At 37.8% G+C, this 16,654-nt stretch overlaps 1 protein-coding gene across 2 annotated transcripts in view; it reads left to right on the forward strand.

Moving 5' to 3' along the window:
* NUBPL (NUBP iron-sulfur cluster assembly factor, mitochondrial) overlaps nucleotides 1–16,654 on the forward strand; it is a 215,008-nt gene that overhangs the window by 38,657 nt on the left and 159,697 nt on the right. For both annotated transcript variants that reach the window (XM_036451248.2, XM_045585237.1), the window contains exon 4: nucleotides 6,530–6,620. In XM_036451248.2, the coding sequence (XP_036307141.1) occupies nucleotides 6,530–6,620 (91 nt within the window). The remainder of the gene's footprint in view (nucleotides 1–6,529; nucleotides 6,621–16,654) is intronic.

Genomic DNA, 16,654 nt, shown 5'->3' on the forward strand with positions numbered 1-16,654 from the left:
AACCGGTCCTGGCACCACCCTCTATTCTTATGTGATAATGTATATTAGCAGCCATCTATGTATATGTAAAATTTACTTCTACTTCAGCAAATTTTAGGGTAGATCTTTAGTTTTTTCCTGAAATGAAAGATAAGAAAAATCCTGATTTGTGCTTTTTTAAACTAAATACAATTTTAGGAGGAGTGAGGTGGAAAGGATACATAAAACTTAGCTGGCTTGACACCCAGTTGCATATGTCATTTATAGCCTCTACTTTGCTCCACAGTAGAAAACTGTCTACAGTAAGCATGTCAAAATCAAAGGCTAAGATGGGCCAAATAAACAAGGTTTAAGTTTATGTGGGCTACAAAAAAAACAAAAGCTTCAATTTCCATAGAAACGTAGGTTTATTTCGATAGAGACATGCTGAATACAAAGGGTTGAAATAAATGAGTAATTTTTGCCGAAACCGGTTTGGCTCAATGAATAGAGCGTCGGCTTGGGGACTGAAGGGTCCTGGATTCGATTCTGGTCAAGGGCATGTACCTTGGTTGCAGGCATATCCCAGTAGGGGGTGTGCAAGAGGCAGCTGTTCGATGACTCTCTCTCATCGATGTTTCTAACTATCTCCCTTCCTCTCTGTAAAAAATCAATAAAAAATATCGATATATTTAAAAAAATAAATGAGTAATTGTTAACATAAAATAAAATTGTTAACATAGAGCATTTTAATAAAAATTATTTTTTTGAACCTATTCAGGCACTGAATAATTGTACAAATTAATAGTAGTAAGCGTAACGCAGATAAACCTATTTTTCTTGTTCTCCGAAATCAAAATATTTCCCGTTGCCCACACCAAACAAATCAGTACAAGACTAATGATGTGACAATCGGCTGCTAAAGTATTCGCTGCTAGGATTAGTGGAGAGAAATGGTATGCCTGCATGTAAGGGAAATGAATGCAACACGATTATAGTAATCAGTCATTAGCAAACATTGTAGTTTGTTATTAATAATTATGTATAACAGAATATTGTAAAAATTAAGTTATTAAATTTTATTAAAATGTTTCTTATGTATTATTATATTGGCTAGGCTGCAAAAATATTCATTGTAGGCTGCATGCAGCCTGCAGGTTGCGAGTTTGACATTTGAGGTCTACAGTATAAAACTGAAAATTTAAATTGAAAGACTATTTGTACACTTAAAATAGAAGTCTATTTAAAACTAGAGGCCTGGTGCACGAAATTCATGCACAAGCGGGAGGTGTCCCTCAGTCCAGCCTGCACCCTCTCCAATCTGGGTCCCACTGCCCATTTAGACCCGATCTTGGTAGGATTACTGTAGGATCGTGCCTAATGGGCATTCGGACATCCCTCTCACAATCCAGAACTGCTGGCTCCCAACTGCTCGCCTGCCTGCCTTTCTGATTGCCTCTAACCGCTTCTGCCTGCCAGCCTGATCACCCCTAACCACTCCTCTGCCAGCCTGATTGCCTCTAACTGCCCTCTCCTGCAAGCCTGATCACCCCTAACTGCCCTCCCCTGCAGGCCTGCTCCCCCCACAACTGCTCTCCCCTGCAGTCCTGGGTTTCCTTCAACTGCCCTTCCCTGCAGGCCCTGTCGCCCCCAACTTCCCTCCTTTGCTGGCCTGTTCACCCATAACTGCCCTCCCTGCAGACTTGATCACCCTCAACTGCTCTCCCCTGCAGGCCTGGTCCCTCCAAACTGCCCTTCCCTGCTGGCCTGATTGCTCACAATTGCCCTCCCCTGTATTCTTGATCCCTCTCAACTGCCCTCTCCTGCTGGCCATTTTGTGGTAGCTATCTTGTGTCAACATGAGGGCAGCCATCTTTGACCAAATAGGGACAGCCATCTTGTGTGTTGGAGTGATGGTCAATTTGCATATTACTTTTATTTGATTGGATAATAGAGTAAATTATGAAGAACAAATGATAAGTTTATTTGGTATCTTTTGAATATTATTGAATATAGCCGGGACCAGTTTGGCTCAGTGGATAGAGCATCGGCCTGCGGACTGAAAGGTTCCGGGTTCAATTCCAGGCAAGGGCATGTACCTTGGTTGTGGGCATATCCTCAGTCGGGGGTGTGCAAGAGGCAGCTGATCGATGATTCTCTCTCATCGATGTTTCTAACTCTCTATCCCTCTCTCTTCCTCTCTGTGAAAAATCAATAAAATATATTAAAAAAAGTTTTTTGAATATTGTTGAATTATAGACTTGAAAATATGCATAAGCTAACTTTCATAGCTACAGTAATTTTACTGGTGCAGTAGTTGTGCCAATTCAAAGAACAACATACGCTAATTAGTATAGGCCTTAGTGTTTCTATTTAATGGACACCGATTTCGTTTATGATATGTAAAATCCAAGCAGGACATGCTAACTTAGTTCCAGTGAAACAGTCTGAAAAGTATCTTCATTACTTGTTTATTTTTTGTTAATCCTCACTCAAGGATATTTTTCCCATTGATTTTTTTTTTTTTTTTTTTTTTTTTTTTTTTTTAGAGAAGTTGGAAGGGAGGGGGAAATATCGATGTGAGAGACATACATCGATTAGTTGCCTCCTGCATGTACCCTGATGAGGCCGAGATCAAGCCTATAACATAGGTACATGCTATGGGCTGATACTCTAACCACTGAGAAAACTAGATAGGGCTTCTATTAGTTTTAAAAACCAGCCAATTAAGGATGAAAAGGTAAATTTTTACTGAAATAGTTTCTCTGACACCAAGAGATATCTCAGTTATTCCTGCTCTTGGCTCTCTACCAAAATTACATTGCTGAGTGATTCAAAAACTTGGTCATGAAAAAGTTTATTCTCTAAATTAATGTCAGCAAACTATAACCTATGGACCAAATCTTGCCTATATGTAAAATTTTATTTGAACACAGCCACACTCATTAATTTACATTTTTTCTGTGCCTGTTGTGGTGCTATAATGATAGCGTCGAGTAGTTGTGGATCAAATGATCCACAAAGCCTAAAATATTTACTATTATCTAGTCTTTTAGGGAAAAGTGCTGACTCCTGCTCTATCTCTTAAGTCTTTCGTAGTCAGCTCATGTTAAAGCTCTGGTGGAGATTTATGTGGTTAGTATTTTTGTGTTGTTTCCATTCTAAGAAAATACTTTTTTTTTTTTTAATGTCATTTTGTGTTGTTAGTGCCCAGCTTTCTTATCCATAAGTAGGTATAATACCACCTATGAGAAATTAATGAGAAATGTAAAGTACTTAGGCATCCAGAGAGAATTCAAGCAATGGGGAGATATAATCAGGGAAGTCTAAGTGTTTATTTGGGTGATTTAGGATGACATGTTTTTAGAGATTCTGATTTTACACAGAGCTGACAGTAATGGCCTAGTTTATCCAGGATTTTAATATAACGTTACTGATTAACTTTCCTCCGTGCTTTTCTTCTTTCTTCCGTCCCTGCCTTTATCCCTCTCTCCCTTTTTCTTTTCTTTCATCTCTTCCTCTTAGTCTTCATACCTTCTTTTCTCTTTCTTTCTTTTTTTTTTTTTTTAAATCTTTACCTGAGAAAATATTTATTAAATTGGTTTTTTTTTTTTTTTTTTTTTTTTTTTTTTTTTTTTTTTTTAAGAGAGAGAGAAAGGGAGGGACGGGACGGGGCAGAAACATTGATGTAAGAGAGAAACTTTGATCAGTTGCCTCCTGTAAACATCCCCCTAGGTGATTGAACCTGCAACCCTGTTAGGTGCCCTGACCAGAATAGAAACCACAACCTTTTGCTGTGCAATACAATGCTCCAACCAGCTGAGCCACCCAGCCAGGGCTCTCTTTTCTTTTTTATATATGTAAGCATTGCTACTAAGTTAAGGTCAGTGGGTAGCTACTCTAGGGGGAGTATGCAGAGAACCTAACACAGAAGAATCTCCCTTATTTTTAATTCCAGTCTCTAGGAAGCAGAGGAACATTAAAATCTTGTAATATCCTTCACCACCCTCTATTCTTATTAGCAGCCATCTATGTATATGTAAAATTTACTTCCACTACAGCAAATTTTAGGGTAGTTTTTTCGTTTGCCCTGAACCATGATGCCTAAGGGTTCATTTAGGCAGGCATGTTTTTTTTTTTTTCTTCTAGAAGACAGGATAGATTATTCCTAATGTTTTGAAAGAAATTAAAAGATTTAGTGATGATAAAATCAAGCCTATCAGTCTTATATTGTAAGCACCTCGTAGTTATTTTCTTTTTTAAAATATATTTTATTGATTTTTTACAGAGAGGAAGGAAGAGGGATAGAGAACTAGAAACAACGATGAGAGAGAAACATCAACCAGCTGCCTCCTGCATGCCCCCTACTGGGGATGTGCCCGGAACCAAGGTACATGCCTTTGACCAGAATTGAACCTGGGACCTTTCAGCCCTCAGACAAATGCTCTATCCACTGAGCCAAACTGGTTTCTGCTTAGTTTTCTTGTTTCATGAAAACATAAGCTTAAAAAGTTGTTATTTTACTTGATAGGTATTTTTAGGAGATCAATTTGAAACCTGGGACCTAGCCCTTTCTAGTTTTTATAAAACCAACAGTAATATAACAGAGCAAGGAAAAAGAACCTTAGAACGTGTTTTGTTTTAATCATCATTTATTATTATTTTGTGGTAGTTTTTAGATTTTGTAGGTGTTAGGAGAAAAGATATGGAAAAGAGGTGAATTCTAGGATGATTATTATAATAGTGACTCTTCTGTTTTAATTTAACTAAATTCTTTTATTTGTGGTTTCAAAGGAGTTAAAGTGGGTCAGAATTTCTCATTGAATGTTTCTACAATTTGAAAGCTAATAAAATTCATTAAACCTAAATTTTATATACTACCATTCTATTAAAGGAAAGTGTCTTTCTGTTGTCTCATCTATAATAATAAAAGCCCAATATGCAAATTGACCGAAAGGCCAAACAGTGGAATGACTTGTCTGGATGACCACACTATGATACCCACTGGCGCCATGCCAGCCAAAGAAGGTGCAATGTGATTGGTTGGGGGCCCCACCATTGTCCCATGATCACCTGGCAGAGGGAGGCCCAGGACACTGACAGGCTGTGGTGGGTGGGAGGGGCCTCCCTCTACTTGGCAATTGATCGTGGGGAGGGAGCATGAGAGGGGGCAGGCTGGGCTGAGGGACCCCCTCCTTCAGTGTATGAATTTCATGCACCGGGCCTCTAGTTTATAAGAAGATGAGATTTTTGGTAGAGGTAGGTATTAATTCCTAATTCTTTTAATCTGGGAGTCACAAAGGAACATGGAATGGTTTTCTTAGAGCTGCAGTTGAGTGAGTATAAAGTTAAGGTTATAAATGTTGAATGTACTTTATTTAGTGTATTTATAGAAATCAGACAGAAAGATTTAAAAAGTGATTTTGTGCCTGGAAATAGGTAGATAATATGGAAGATGAGTATTGTTTAATTAAAAAAGTTTTCATTTGAGAAGTTAAGAGAGATACAGGGAGAGAGTGAGGAGCATGTAAGTCTGGGTGAAACATAACTCAGTCATATAGTTTGCTAGTCCATGAGAAAAACCAATAACAGATTGATTTAATTTATCAAAGGAGAAAGGAGTGGGGAGAAGAAAAAAGACATATTTGGGAATAGTAAATTTTGTTTTCCTTTCTTTGGCTAAGCTGCTGATTAACTGGCAGAAAGTGAAGAGAACAATTAGGATATTCTATGCTTGGGCACCTCGATGGGTCATCAAAGAAAACAGTTTTAGTTGTTTATGAATCTCCAGAAGACCTTGAGTGTTTAACTGTGACTTACACCTGTGTCTCTGTATTATGTCTACCACTATCCTCCTTACCACTTCCATGCCAGATCTGTATCAGAATTTCTCACTTGCTTTAATTATGTTCTTGTTTCTGTGATTTCTTTTATAATTTTTGTATTTTTTGATATGTGAGATGGCCTTTCCAAAAAGTTAATGCTAAATTTTCCTGGGGAATTGTTGGCCATATAATTATTACTTTAACATTGTGTGCTTGTGGTTTGTTAAGTTCTTAGATCAGAAAGTCTCAGTCTGGGTGAGACTATAAGGGAAATGTAAACTGCAGTGTATGCTGTGGATTTCTCTGGTGAGTTCTCCGGTAAACCAACAAAATGTATTTGCTCATGCCGAAACCGGTTTGGCTCAGTGGTAGAGCATCGGTCTGCGGACTGAAAGGTCCCAGGTTCGATTCCGGTCAAGGGCATGTACATTGGTTGCGGGCACATCCCCAGTGGGGCAGGGGGGGGGGTGGTGTGTGCAAGAAGCGGCTGGTCGATGTTCCTCTCTCAACGACTTTTCTAGCTCTCTATCCCTCTCTCCTCCTCTCTGTAAAAAATCAATAAAATATATTTAAAAAGAATGTATTTGCTCAAAGCAATTTATACTCTTTTACCTTACTGTTGCTTTGAAATTTAGGTCATGAATTTGAAATATTTTATAAATTGTCTTTTCTATAGGTAGATTTACTGTTATGTGTTTTATTATTGATGATGAATGGGAATACTGATAAATTATGTTTTCTTACAGTCAAAGGAGATTGGTTTGTTAGATGTTGATGTATATGGCCCATCAATTCCAAAGATGATGAATCTGAAAGGAAATCCAGAATTATCACAGAGTAAGTAAAGAGAGATAAATAGTATGATAATAGCTACTCAGGATAGTTTAGTAATTCTGAAATCAGATATGGAGCTAGGCTGCATGGGTTGAATTCCAGCTCTGTATAGGTTTACTTACTGTGTAGGTTTGAAGGTTTGAGTGAATTGTTTAATCTCTTTGTACCTTAACCCTATTTACCCTCCCCATATATAAAATAGGGTTAACAATTGCTGTGAGTAATCACTCAGTTACATAATTGCTGTAAGTGTAATGCATTTAATAGTGTCTGGCACATAGGAAGTGATCAAAAGTTAGCTCATCACTATTGATTCTTTATATTAAATGTGTCGATATATGGGAGTATTTGAATGGAAAGTATGTATCTGTATTAGAAAAGATGAAAATTACTTTTTCTAATCAGATTTTTATCATATTTGTCTTAAATTGTTTTTTATTTTAAACACTCAAAACATTAGTTTCTTTCCCCATTCTTCAGTACCATCAATAGGACAGAGTAATTTTTTTTTGAGTAAATTTTTAATATTTACTATTTTTGTTATTGTATGTTCTCATAAAGCTATCAAATATAAAGTTTTAAGAACAATAAATGCTATGATCCAAATGAAAAATTGAGATAACTAGTAATTTTTCTTGAAAAATGGTTTTAAGTGATATTAGTTTATTAACATTTATTTCTAATTATAATGAATATAAAATTGAATACCTTTTTGTTTCTTTTATTGAGCTTTTTATTTTCATGGATTTAGAACAAAATTACTGTATTTACTAAAGAGTATTTTTATGTGTGTTTATTTTTCCTCATTCAAAGTTAGCTATAGACATTATCTTCTATTTAAGATGCTTTTGTTTGAATTTTAGTTGCTGGAGTCAATTACAATGTTAAATTCTGGAAAATTATAAGACAATAAGAATTTTCCTTTTTAAAAAATGTATTCTTTATTGATTAAAGTATTCCATATGTCTCCTTTTTCTCCCATTAACCTCTCCTGACCACTTCCACACACAGTACATGCTCTCACCTTCCTACTGTCTGTGTCCATTGGTTAGGCTTATATGCATGCATAATACAAGTCCTTTGGTTGATCTCTTCTCTCCCCCCCCCCCCCCCCAAGGAGCCCCCCCTTCCCCCCCACCTTTCCTTCCTTCCCTCTGAGGTTTGACAGTCTGTTAGATGCTTCTATGTCTCTGGATCTATTTTTGTTCATCAGTTTATGTTGTTCATTATATTCTACAAATGAGTGAGCTCATGTGATATTTATCTTTCTCCTGGCTTATTTTGTTTAGCATAATGCTCTCTACCATTGTGTAGATGTATCACAGTTTTCTAATCCACTCATCTGCTGATGTGTGGGTACTTAGGCTGTTTCCAAATCTTAGCTATTATAAATTGTGCTGCTATGAACATAGGGGTGCATATATCCTTTCTGATTGGTGTTTCTGATTTCTTGGGATATATTCCTAGAAGTGGGATTACTGGGTCAAATGGGAGTTCCGTTTTTAATTTTTTGAGAAAATATGATTATTTTGCTACCTGTGGATACCTCTAAAATTTTTATAGTTTCCTATCTTACGTTTAAGTCCTTTATTTATTTTGAGTATATTTGTGTATGGTATAAGTTGATGGTTTAGTTTCATTTTTGGCATGTATCTGTCCAGTTTTCCCAGTACCATTTATTGAAGAGATTGTCTTAACTACATTGTATGCTGTTACCTCTTTTGTCAAGTTTTAACTGAGCATAATGGCTTGGATTGATTTTGGGTTCTCTGTTCTGTTCCATTGGTCTATATGTCTGTTCTTGTGCTAGTATCGGGCAGTTTTGAGAATGGTGGTTTTGTAATACAGCTTGATATCTGGTATTGAGATCCCTCCTACTTTGTTCTTCTTTCTCAGGATTGCTTCGGCTATTCTGGGTCTTTTTTATTCCATATTAATTTTTGGAGAGTTTGTTCTAGGTATGTGAAATATGCCATTGATATTTTAATGGGGATTGCATTGAATTTATAATTTGCTTTGGATAGAATAAGGATTTTTCTGCCGAGACTGGTTTGGCTCAATGGATAGAGCGTCGGCTTGGGGACTGAAGGGACCCGGGTTCGATTCCGGTGAAGGGCATGTACCTTGGTTGCAGGCATATCCCCAGTAGGGGGTGTGCAAGAGGTAGCTGATTGATGACTCTCTCATCGATGTTTCTAGCTCTCTATCTCTCTCTCTTCCTCTCTGTACAAAATCAATAAAATATATTTAAAAAAAAAGAATAAGGATTTTTCTTAACATTTTGAAGGAAACTTGAAGATCTAATGATTACAAAATTGACTCTAGCAGTTTTATATTTTAAGATCCACTTAATTGTTTTCTTGTTTCATGAAAATATGCACTTACTAAAGCTAACCTATTCTAGTTTCTTTGTTCTTTGTCCTTTTAGTGGAATTCATACTTAGTTTGAAACTATGTGAATGAGCTGGGATGTCAATTTTTTCCAAAGAAATAATAATGAATTTGCATATCTTAAGTGATAGACTCATTATGTCTGTTTCTTGATTAAAGTAATGTGAAAACTGCTGTATACAGCACATGAGTGATGGAAAAATGGAGCGCTTGGTATCAGTCTTTTCTTAAGTAGTTAGTCAGTCTCTGTTATCATAAATACTTGAAGCAAACTTTAATTTCTCTCTTTCTGTTTTACTGAAGCTGTAATCTTAAATTTGATTTTTGCAAATTGGCTGCCATTATATAAGCTTTCTAGTATAGATGAGCTACTGGAAATCTGAAAAGCTTAAAAAGAATACTTTGTGTGTTGACAAGCTGATTTTAAGTCCCCCAAGAAATAAACTGAACTATTAAGGCATTTAATTAAAGCAGGGGTGGGGAACCTTTTTCTACTAAAGGTCATCTGGATATTTATAACATCATTCGCAGATCATACAAAATTATCAACTTAAAAATTATTCTGCTATATTTGGTCAAACATTTAATTAACTCAACACTAATGCCTTGGCAGAGTCGGACCAAATGATTTCTCGAGCCTTATATGGCCTTTGGGCCAGACATTCCTCACTCCAGATTTAAAGGAATGTGGATTCTTTTTTTCTAAGTTTTAAATTTTTATTTATTTCAGAGAGGACGGGAGAAGGAGAGAGAGATCGAAACATCAATGATGAGAGAGAATCATTGATCGGCTATCTCCTACACACCCCCTACTGGGATTGAGCTGCAATCCTGGCACATGTTCTGACTGGGAATCTAACCATGAGCTCCTCCTGGTTCATAGATAGATGCTCAACCACTGAGCCACACCAGCCAAGCAGAATGTGAATTCTTAAAAGCCCAGCTTCTAAATTATTTTTTGATTCTTAGGTAAACTTGCCACCATTATACTAATTGGCATCATTTTGACATTTCTACATTTTATCTTGTCAATATTTTCTTTTTTACTCACTATTATAGCACATAGAATCCAATATGAAAATATCTAATTAACATGGAAGAAAAGCTGTGAAAGCTTCTTGGGCTAAAAGTGTTCCTCTCAGCTTAAAATGACAATAGTGATTTGAATATGTTGTTTAAAAAATATATTTTTATTGATTTCAGAGAGGAAGGGAGAAGGAGAAAGAGATAGAAACATCAATGATGAGAGAGTGTCATTGATCTGCTGCCTGCTGCACATCTCACACTGGGGATTGAGCCTGCAACCCAGGCATATGCCCTCACTGGGAATCGAACTGAGACCTTCTGGTTCATAGGTCGATGCTCAACCACTGAGTTATGCCATTTGGGAAATTTATATATGTTTTTATACAAAATTGTGGGGATGGAAAATATAGCTTGTTTGTAAAAAGCATATTATACAAAAACCTCAACAGATTGACACCATAATGACTGCAAATGACCAATTGCCTTGGGAAATTAATGCACATTAGAATAAAATCCATGTGCAGTTGGGAAAATTATCATCTAAGCAAGAAAGTACTTTAAAAAAAAAAAAAAGAACAAAGGAACAAATACCATTACTTGTCTTTTTTAACTTTCCAAGTAACACCATATTCAAATTTCATATTATAGTATGGGCAAATTATACCCCCAGAAATTACTGAGTGGAAAAGTTTTTAACTGAAATTGCAAGTGAATAAGTGGTAATTGCACACAAAGATGTGTTGCTGTATTTCACAAAAGTAAATATTCTTTTTTTTGTGACCATGTTAAGGATTTTTACTAAGCTTTCTAAAACTATTTTTATTGGTAGAAATAGCTGCTTTCTTTCATAGTTTTGTGATGATAAATCACATTTCAGTACTTGTGAATTTATTACTACTTTGTTTTACTAAAGAATATCTTTTAATGTACTTAGCTAATAGAAGGGGAAATGTTAAGGCCTGCGGAGAAAGGTTATTAAAATTGAAATATAAAGCAATTTTAATGAAGACTAGAGGCCTGATGCACAAAATTCATGCAAGAGTAGACCTTCCTTCCCCCCGGCTGCTGGCACCAACTTCCCTCTGGCACCCGGGAGCCAGGCGTCCCTCGCAGCACCGGCTTTGTCTGGAAGGACATCCGATCTAATTAGCATATTACACTTTTATTATTATAGATAACGTAGTACTTATTAAAGATTAAATGTGAGACTTTTTTTGAGTAAAATCCACTTGCCTTTTCTGTTGTTGGAGGATAGAAATTTTGAACCCATGACAATATTCTGCTCTATCTATCTTAAGGCATTAAGCATTTTTCACATTTAGGAATTGTGTGTGGGCTTATGAGACAGAGAAATTGTGGAAAATCAGCTTGGGCAATTGACCTTTAATAGTAGCACTCAGCTACAGTTAGAACTGCAAAGAAGCAACTAAGATTTCTTAAAAGTAATTTAAATGCATAAAGAATGATAGTGAACTCTACTTATTTCTGAAGTCTTTTTGCTGTTTTTTTCCAGGGAGTAGAATTAAGGGCGTTACTGAAGTTGTTGAGATGGATGATTAAATATTAATGCAGTGGAACTCTCAAAGCTTCTCATTTATAATTTGCTTCTTCTTGCCATTGTCCTGTGGACCCTTGGGTTTCATCTGATACTACAGTTCCTCTGATTATCTCAGGGGAAGAAGGTTCTTGGATGAATTCCATGATCATTGTGTTACAGGAATGACTTTTTCTTTGCTGCTTTCCTGAATTACTTTTATAACCGCTTTTATACCTAGAATATTAAAGACGTGATATTCCTAACATGCGGATGTGTTGAAGGAATCTCAGAAAGTTGTTTTGGTTTGCTCCGGCTTTAGGTGCTTTTATCTTTGAAATATCTCAGAGATGAGGTCTATGTTCTGTGAAGAGTCCCATCACCCTCATTTATCAAAACAGAAGTCCCTCCTTTCTACTTGGTTCATTGTTTCTTGCATAGATCATTGAGTAGACTGAACTAAATATCTGTTAGCGTGGTAAAACCCTTTTCCTTTTCCTTTGACAATCCTGAGCTGAAGAATAGCTAGCTGTTTTTTTTTGTTTTTGTTTTTGTTTTAGTTTTACTTGATCTGCTGCAAACCATCTTAGCCAGAGGCTGCAGTAAGTGAAATCACTAAAGGATGCCTTAATCACTGAACAACTAAATGTACCTTAGTAGCTACTCTCTGTTAATTTTGGTTTTCTTTCACAGGATAGCATCAAATAGTGTTGACTAGGTGTATCTGTATATATGTCAGGCCATACATTTTTATGTTTATAATTAGCATCTGCCACAAGACAAGACTGATATTCTCCTATACCTCGTTCACATTTTGACTTATGTCTGAGGGCTAGCCTTAAGATGTGTAGATTAGTAGTATAGCACATTTGTAATGGGTCCATCTGTTAAGGCTATTTGTACTTCACATTTTTCTTTTAAAAACAAGTAATCATACTTTTTTCCCCCCTTCATATTTCCTAACTTTTTGATGATTTTCAATGTTTTTCAAAATTATCAACACATTTCAGTATCTTCTCTCAGATGAGAAAAATAAAAGAACTTACTATTGCTAGGTAGTGAAAGGATTAGCTTGTAATTATATAATATTTGTAATGCCCTGTTTTTATTGTATTTATGTGCCCTGCAAAACTTTTGCTTTTTAGAATATACCTCATTATTGTTGATTCACAGTTACTTTAATAAATTCACTAGGTACCGTATTTTTCGGACCATAAGACGCACCTTTTTCCCCCCAGAAGTGGGGGGAAAAAGTCCCTGCGTCTTATGGTCCAAATATAGCCTACACATATACTTTAAAAAAAAAAAGTTTTTTTACTTGCCCAGCTCTGTGTGGTCTCTGTGTGCTTGCCCGGCTATAAATGCTGCTGTTTACTTTACAGGGTTGATTACATGTGTTTATGACTGTGATGTTGGGTTTTAATGCACATAAAATATTTTAGGACACTATTTGTTTCAGAATCTTTTTTTCTTCATTTCCCTTCTCTAAAAATGGTGCGTCTTATGGTCTGGGGCATCTTATGGTCCGAAAAATACGGTACTTTAGAAACCCTTTGAGGGTACTTTACCAAAACATATACTGTTATTTTTTTTGTTTTGTTTTGTTTTGTTTTTTTTAAAGGTTAACAGAAATTAAAGCATTTAAAAAGGAAAGTAGTTTGGTGAGTGTGTCAAATGAATTTTGAAAATGTAAGTGAGGAATATTCATCTATGAATTAGGAACCCTATAGGAAAAGGCAAGATACCATTAATATTGTAATAACACTATATATATTATGAGGCATGGAGAGTTTTGCTGATCTAGAATTGGTGAGGCTAACTAGAGAGAGGAAATTATACATGCTAACCCTTGAACCCCCAGGGGGAAAAAAATGAAATAAGACATCTTTTTCACTTCTGGGCTTCTGCTCTATGTTTTGTGTATTTGGTCTGAGTCTATACAGGTGATGGATTGAAATGACATAATTTTCATCAAGATTGGATAGATTTTGTATACCCATGTTCATAGCAGCATTGTTCACTGTAGCTATAATGTGGAAGCTACTTAATGTCCATGAATGGATGGATAGATAAGAAAATGTGGCATATATATACAATGTAATATTATTCAGTTTTGAAAAGGAAATTCTGATATATTCTGCAACATGGATGAACCAAGAGGACATTTTGCTACGTGAAATAAGCTAGTCACAATAAAATAAAAACTGTATAATTTCTCTTAGATAAAGTACTTAGAGTAGTCAGCTTTATTGTATGTTGGAGTGATGGTCAATCTGCATATTACTTTTTTTTTTTAAAATATATTTTATTGATTTTGTACAGAGAGGAAGGGAGAGAGAGAGTTAGAAACATCGATGAGAGAGAGTCATCGATCAGCTGCCTCTTGCACACCCCCTACTGGGGATATGCCCGCAACCAAGGTACATGCCCTTGACCGGAATCGAACCCGGGACCCTTCAGTCCCCAAGCTGACGCTCTATCCATTGAGCCAAACCGGTCTCGGCTGCATATTACTTTTATTAGATAGGATAGAAGCCTGGTGCATGGGTGGGCGCCAGCTGGTTTTTCCTGTCTTCCCTATTAAACAATACAGCATCCAGAGAGCAGAGTCTATATTACTTGATTTGTTTCATTAATGCTTGGTATGTAGTGAATAATGCAGTAAAACCTAGTGGAATTCTACCTAATAAAATAGTAATATGCAAATTAACCATCACTTGGCTCCACAAACCGAGTCACAGACACAGAAAAAGAATGGTGCTTGATGGGAACTGGCAGGAGGGAGAAATGGGGAATTATTGTTTAATAGGTATGGAATTTCAGTTTTATGAAAGGAAAAAAGTTATAGAGGTGGATGGTAGTAATAGTTAGATACCATTTTGTATGTACTTAATACCTCTGAGTTATACACTTAAAAATAATTAAGATGGTAAATTTTATGTTTGTATATTTTACCACATTTGAAAAAAAATACTAGCTAACTTTTCTCTAGAAATTTTACTAGTACTAGATATAACAACACAAGGTTTCTTTTTTTTTTCTTTTTAAAAATATATATTTTATTGATTTTTTTTAAAGAGAGGAAGGGAGAGGGATAGAGAGTTAGAAACATCGATGAGAGAGAATAATTGATTAGCTGCCTCTTGCACACCCCCTATTGGGGATGTGCCCACAACCAAGGTATATGCCCTTGACCAGAATCGAACCCAGAACCCTTCAGTCCACAGGCTGACGCTCTATCAGCAACAACACAGGGTTTCTTAAGTACTATCTATGGTATTGACCCAGTGAATCAACTGTTCTTTAAAAGAGCAGTCCTTACCAAACTGAGAGAAAATAGAATAGTGGTGTTTCATTAGGAGACCTAGTAAGCTTAGCTATAAGCCTTCTCTAATTTCCAGATTGGAAACTTAACTAACCTACAAATTGTTATGAATTATATCTTGAAATTATCCTAATAGAAGAGTAATATGCAAATCGACCATCACTCCAACACACAAAATGGCTGCCTCCATGTGGTCAAAGATGGCTGCCCCCATGTGGACACAAGATGATTGACACAAGATGGCCAGCAGGGGAGGGCAGTTAGGGCTGACTAGGCCATCAGGGGAGGGAAGTTGGGAGGGACCAGGCCTGTAAGGGAGGACAGTTGGAGATGGGATCAGGCCTGCAGGGGAGGGCACTTAGGGGTGACCGGCTGGCAGTGGAGGGCAGTAGAGGAGGGGGAAACCAGGCCTGCAGGGGAGGGCAGTTTGGGGCTACCAGGCCTGCAGGGGAGGGCATTTGGGGGCAACCAAGCCTGCAGGAGAGGGCAGTTGTGGGGACTAGGCCTGCAGGGGAGGGCAGTTAGGGGTTACCAGGCCATCAAGAGAGGGCATTTATGGATTACTAGGTCAGCAGGGGAGGAACCAGGCCTGCAGGGGAGGGCAGTTGAGGGTGACCAGGTTGTCAGGGGAGGGCAGTTAAGGGTGACCAGGCTGACTGGGGAGGGCAGTTAGGGGCAGTAGGGCCAGCAGGGGAGTGATCAGGCTGGCAGGCAGAAGCAGTTAGGGGCAATCGGGAAGGCTGGCAGGTGAGTGGTTGGGAGCCAGCAGTCCTGGATTGTGAGAGGGATGTCCGACTGCCCTTTTAGGCCCAATCCTGGAGGGATCGAACCTAAATGGGCAGTCGGACAGCCCTCAAGGGGCCCCAGATTGGAAAAGGTGCAGGCTGAGCTGAGGGACACTCTCTACTCCCCATACACAGTATGGCTGCCCCCATGTGCTCAAAGATCCCGCCCCTATGTGGACACGAGATGGCCAACAGGGGAGGGCAGTTGTGGGTGATCAGGCCTGAAAGGGAGGGCAGTTGAAGGTAATCAACCCTGCAGGGGAGGGCAGTCAGGGGTGACCAGGTCGGCAGAGGAGGGAAGTTGGGGGCAAACGGGCTGGCAGGGGAGCAGTTAGACATCAATCAGGCTGGCATGGGAGTGATTAGGGGGTGATCAGGCTGGCAGGCAGAAGTGGTTAGGGACAATCAGGAAGCCAGGCAAGCGAGCATTTGGAAGCCAGCAATCCTCGATTGTGAGAGGGATGTTCGACTGCCCATTTAGGTAGGATCAGGCCTAAACAAGCAGTCGGACATCCCTTGAGGGGTTCCAGATTGGAGCGGGTGCAGGCTGGGCTGAGGGACAACCCCCTTTGCCCCCGTGCACGAATTTTGTGCACCAGGCCTCTAGTAAATGAATGAGCTTCCTGCCAAGTTTCTTTTACATTAGCTGCTTACTTTATTTTCTGCTTTGGATATATGAGTAACTTACTTTGCAAACATAATGTACATATTTTTATGAATAATAAAGTTTTAAGACATCTCAGCAGTTAATTATTGTGATATATCTGAGTGGCTGTCTTATACTTACTTTTCATTTTTTAGGAAAAAAATAACCTTTATATAGCTAATGATTTGACTTTTGAGAATTATCTCATATAATAAGAGCCTAATAGGCAAATTATCCCCTTTGGTGGTTGGTTGACTGGGAAACTGGGAGTTTGACCACTTGCTATGACATGTGCTGATCACCAGGGGCAGTGAAGTACATGGTGGGAGT

The sequence above is a fragment of the Pipistrellus kuhlii genome, unplaced genomic scaffold (assembly GCF_014108245.1).
Source record: "Pipistrellus kuhlii isolate mPipKuh1 unplaced genomic scaffold, mPipKuh1.p scaffold_m20_p_1, whole genome shotgun sequence".
Lineage (NCBI taxonomy): Eukaryota > Metazoa > Chordata > Mammalia > Chiroptera > Vespertilionidae > Pipistrellus > Pipistrellus kuhlii.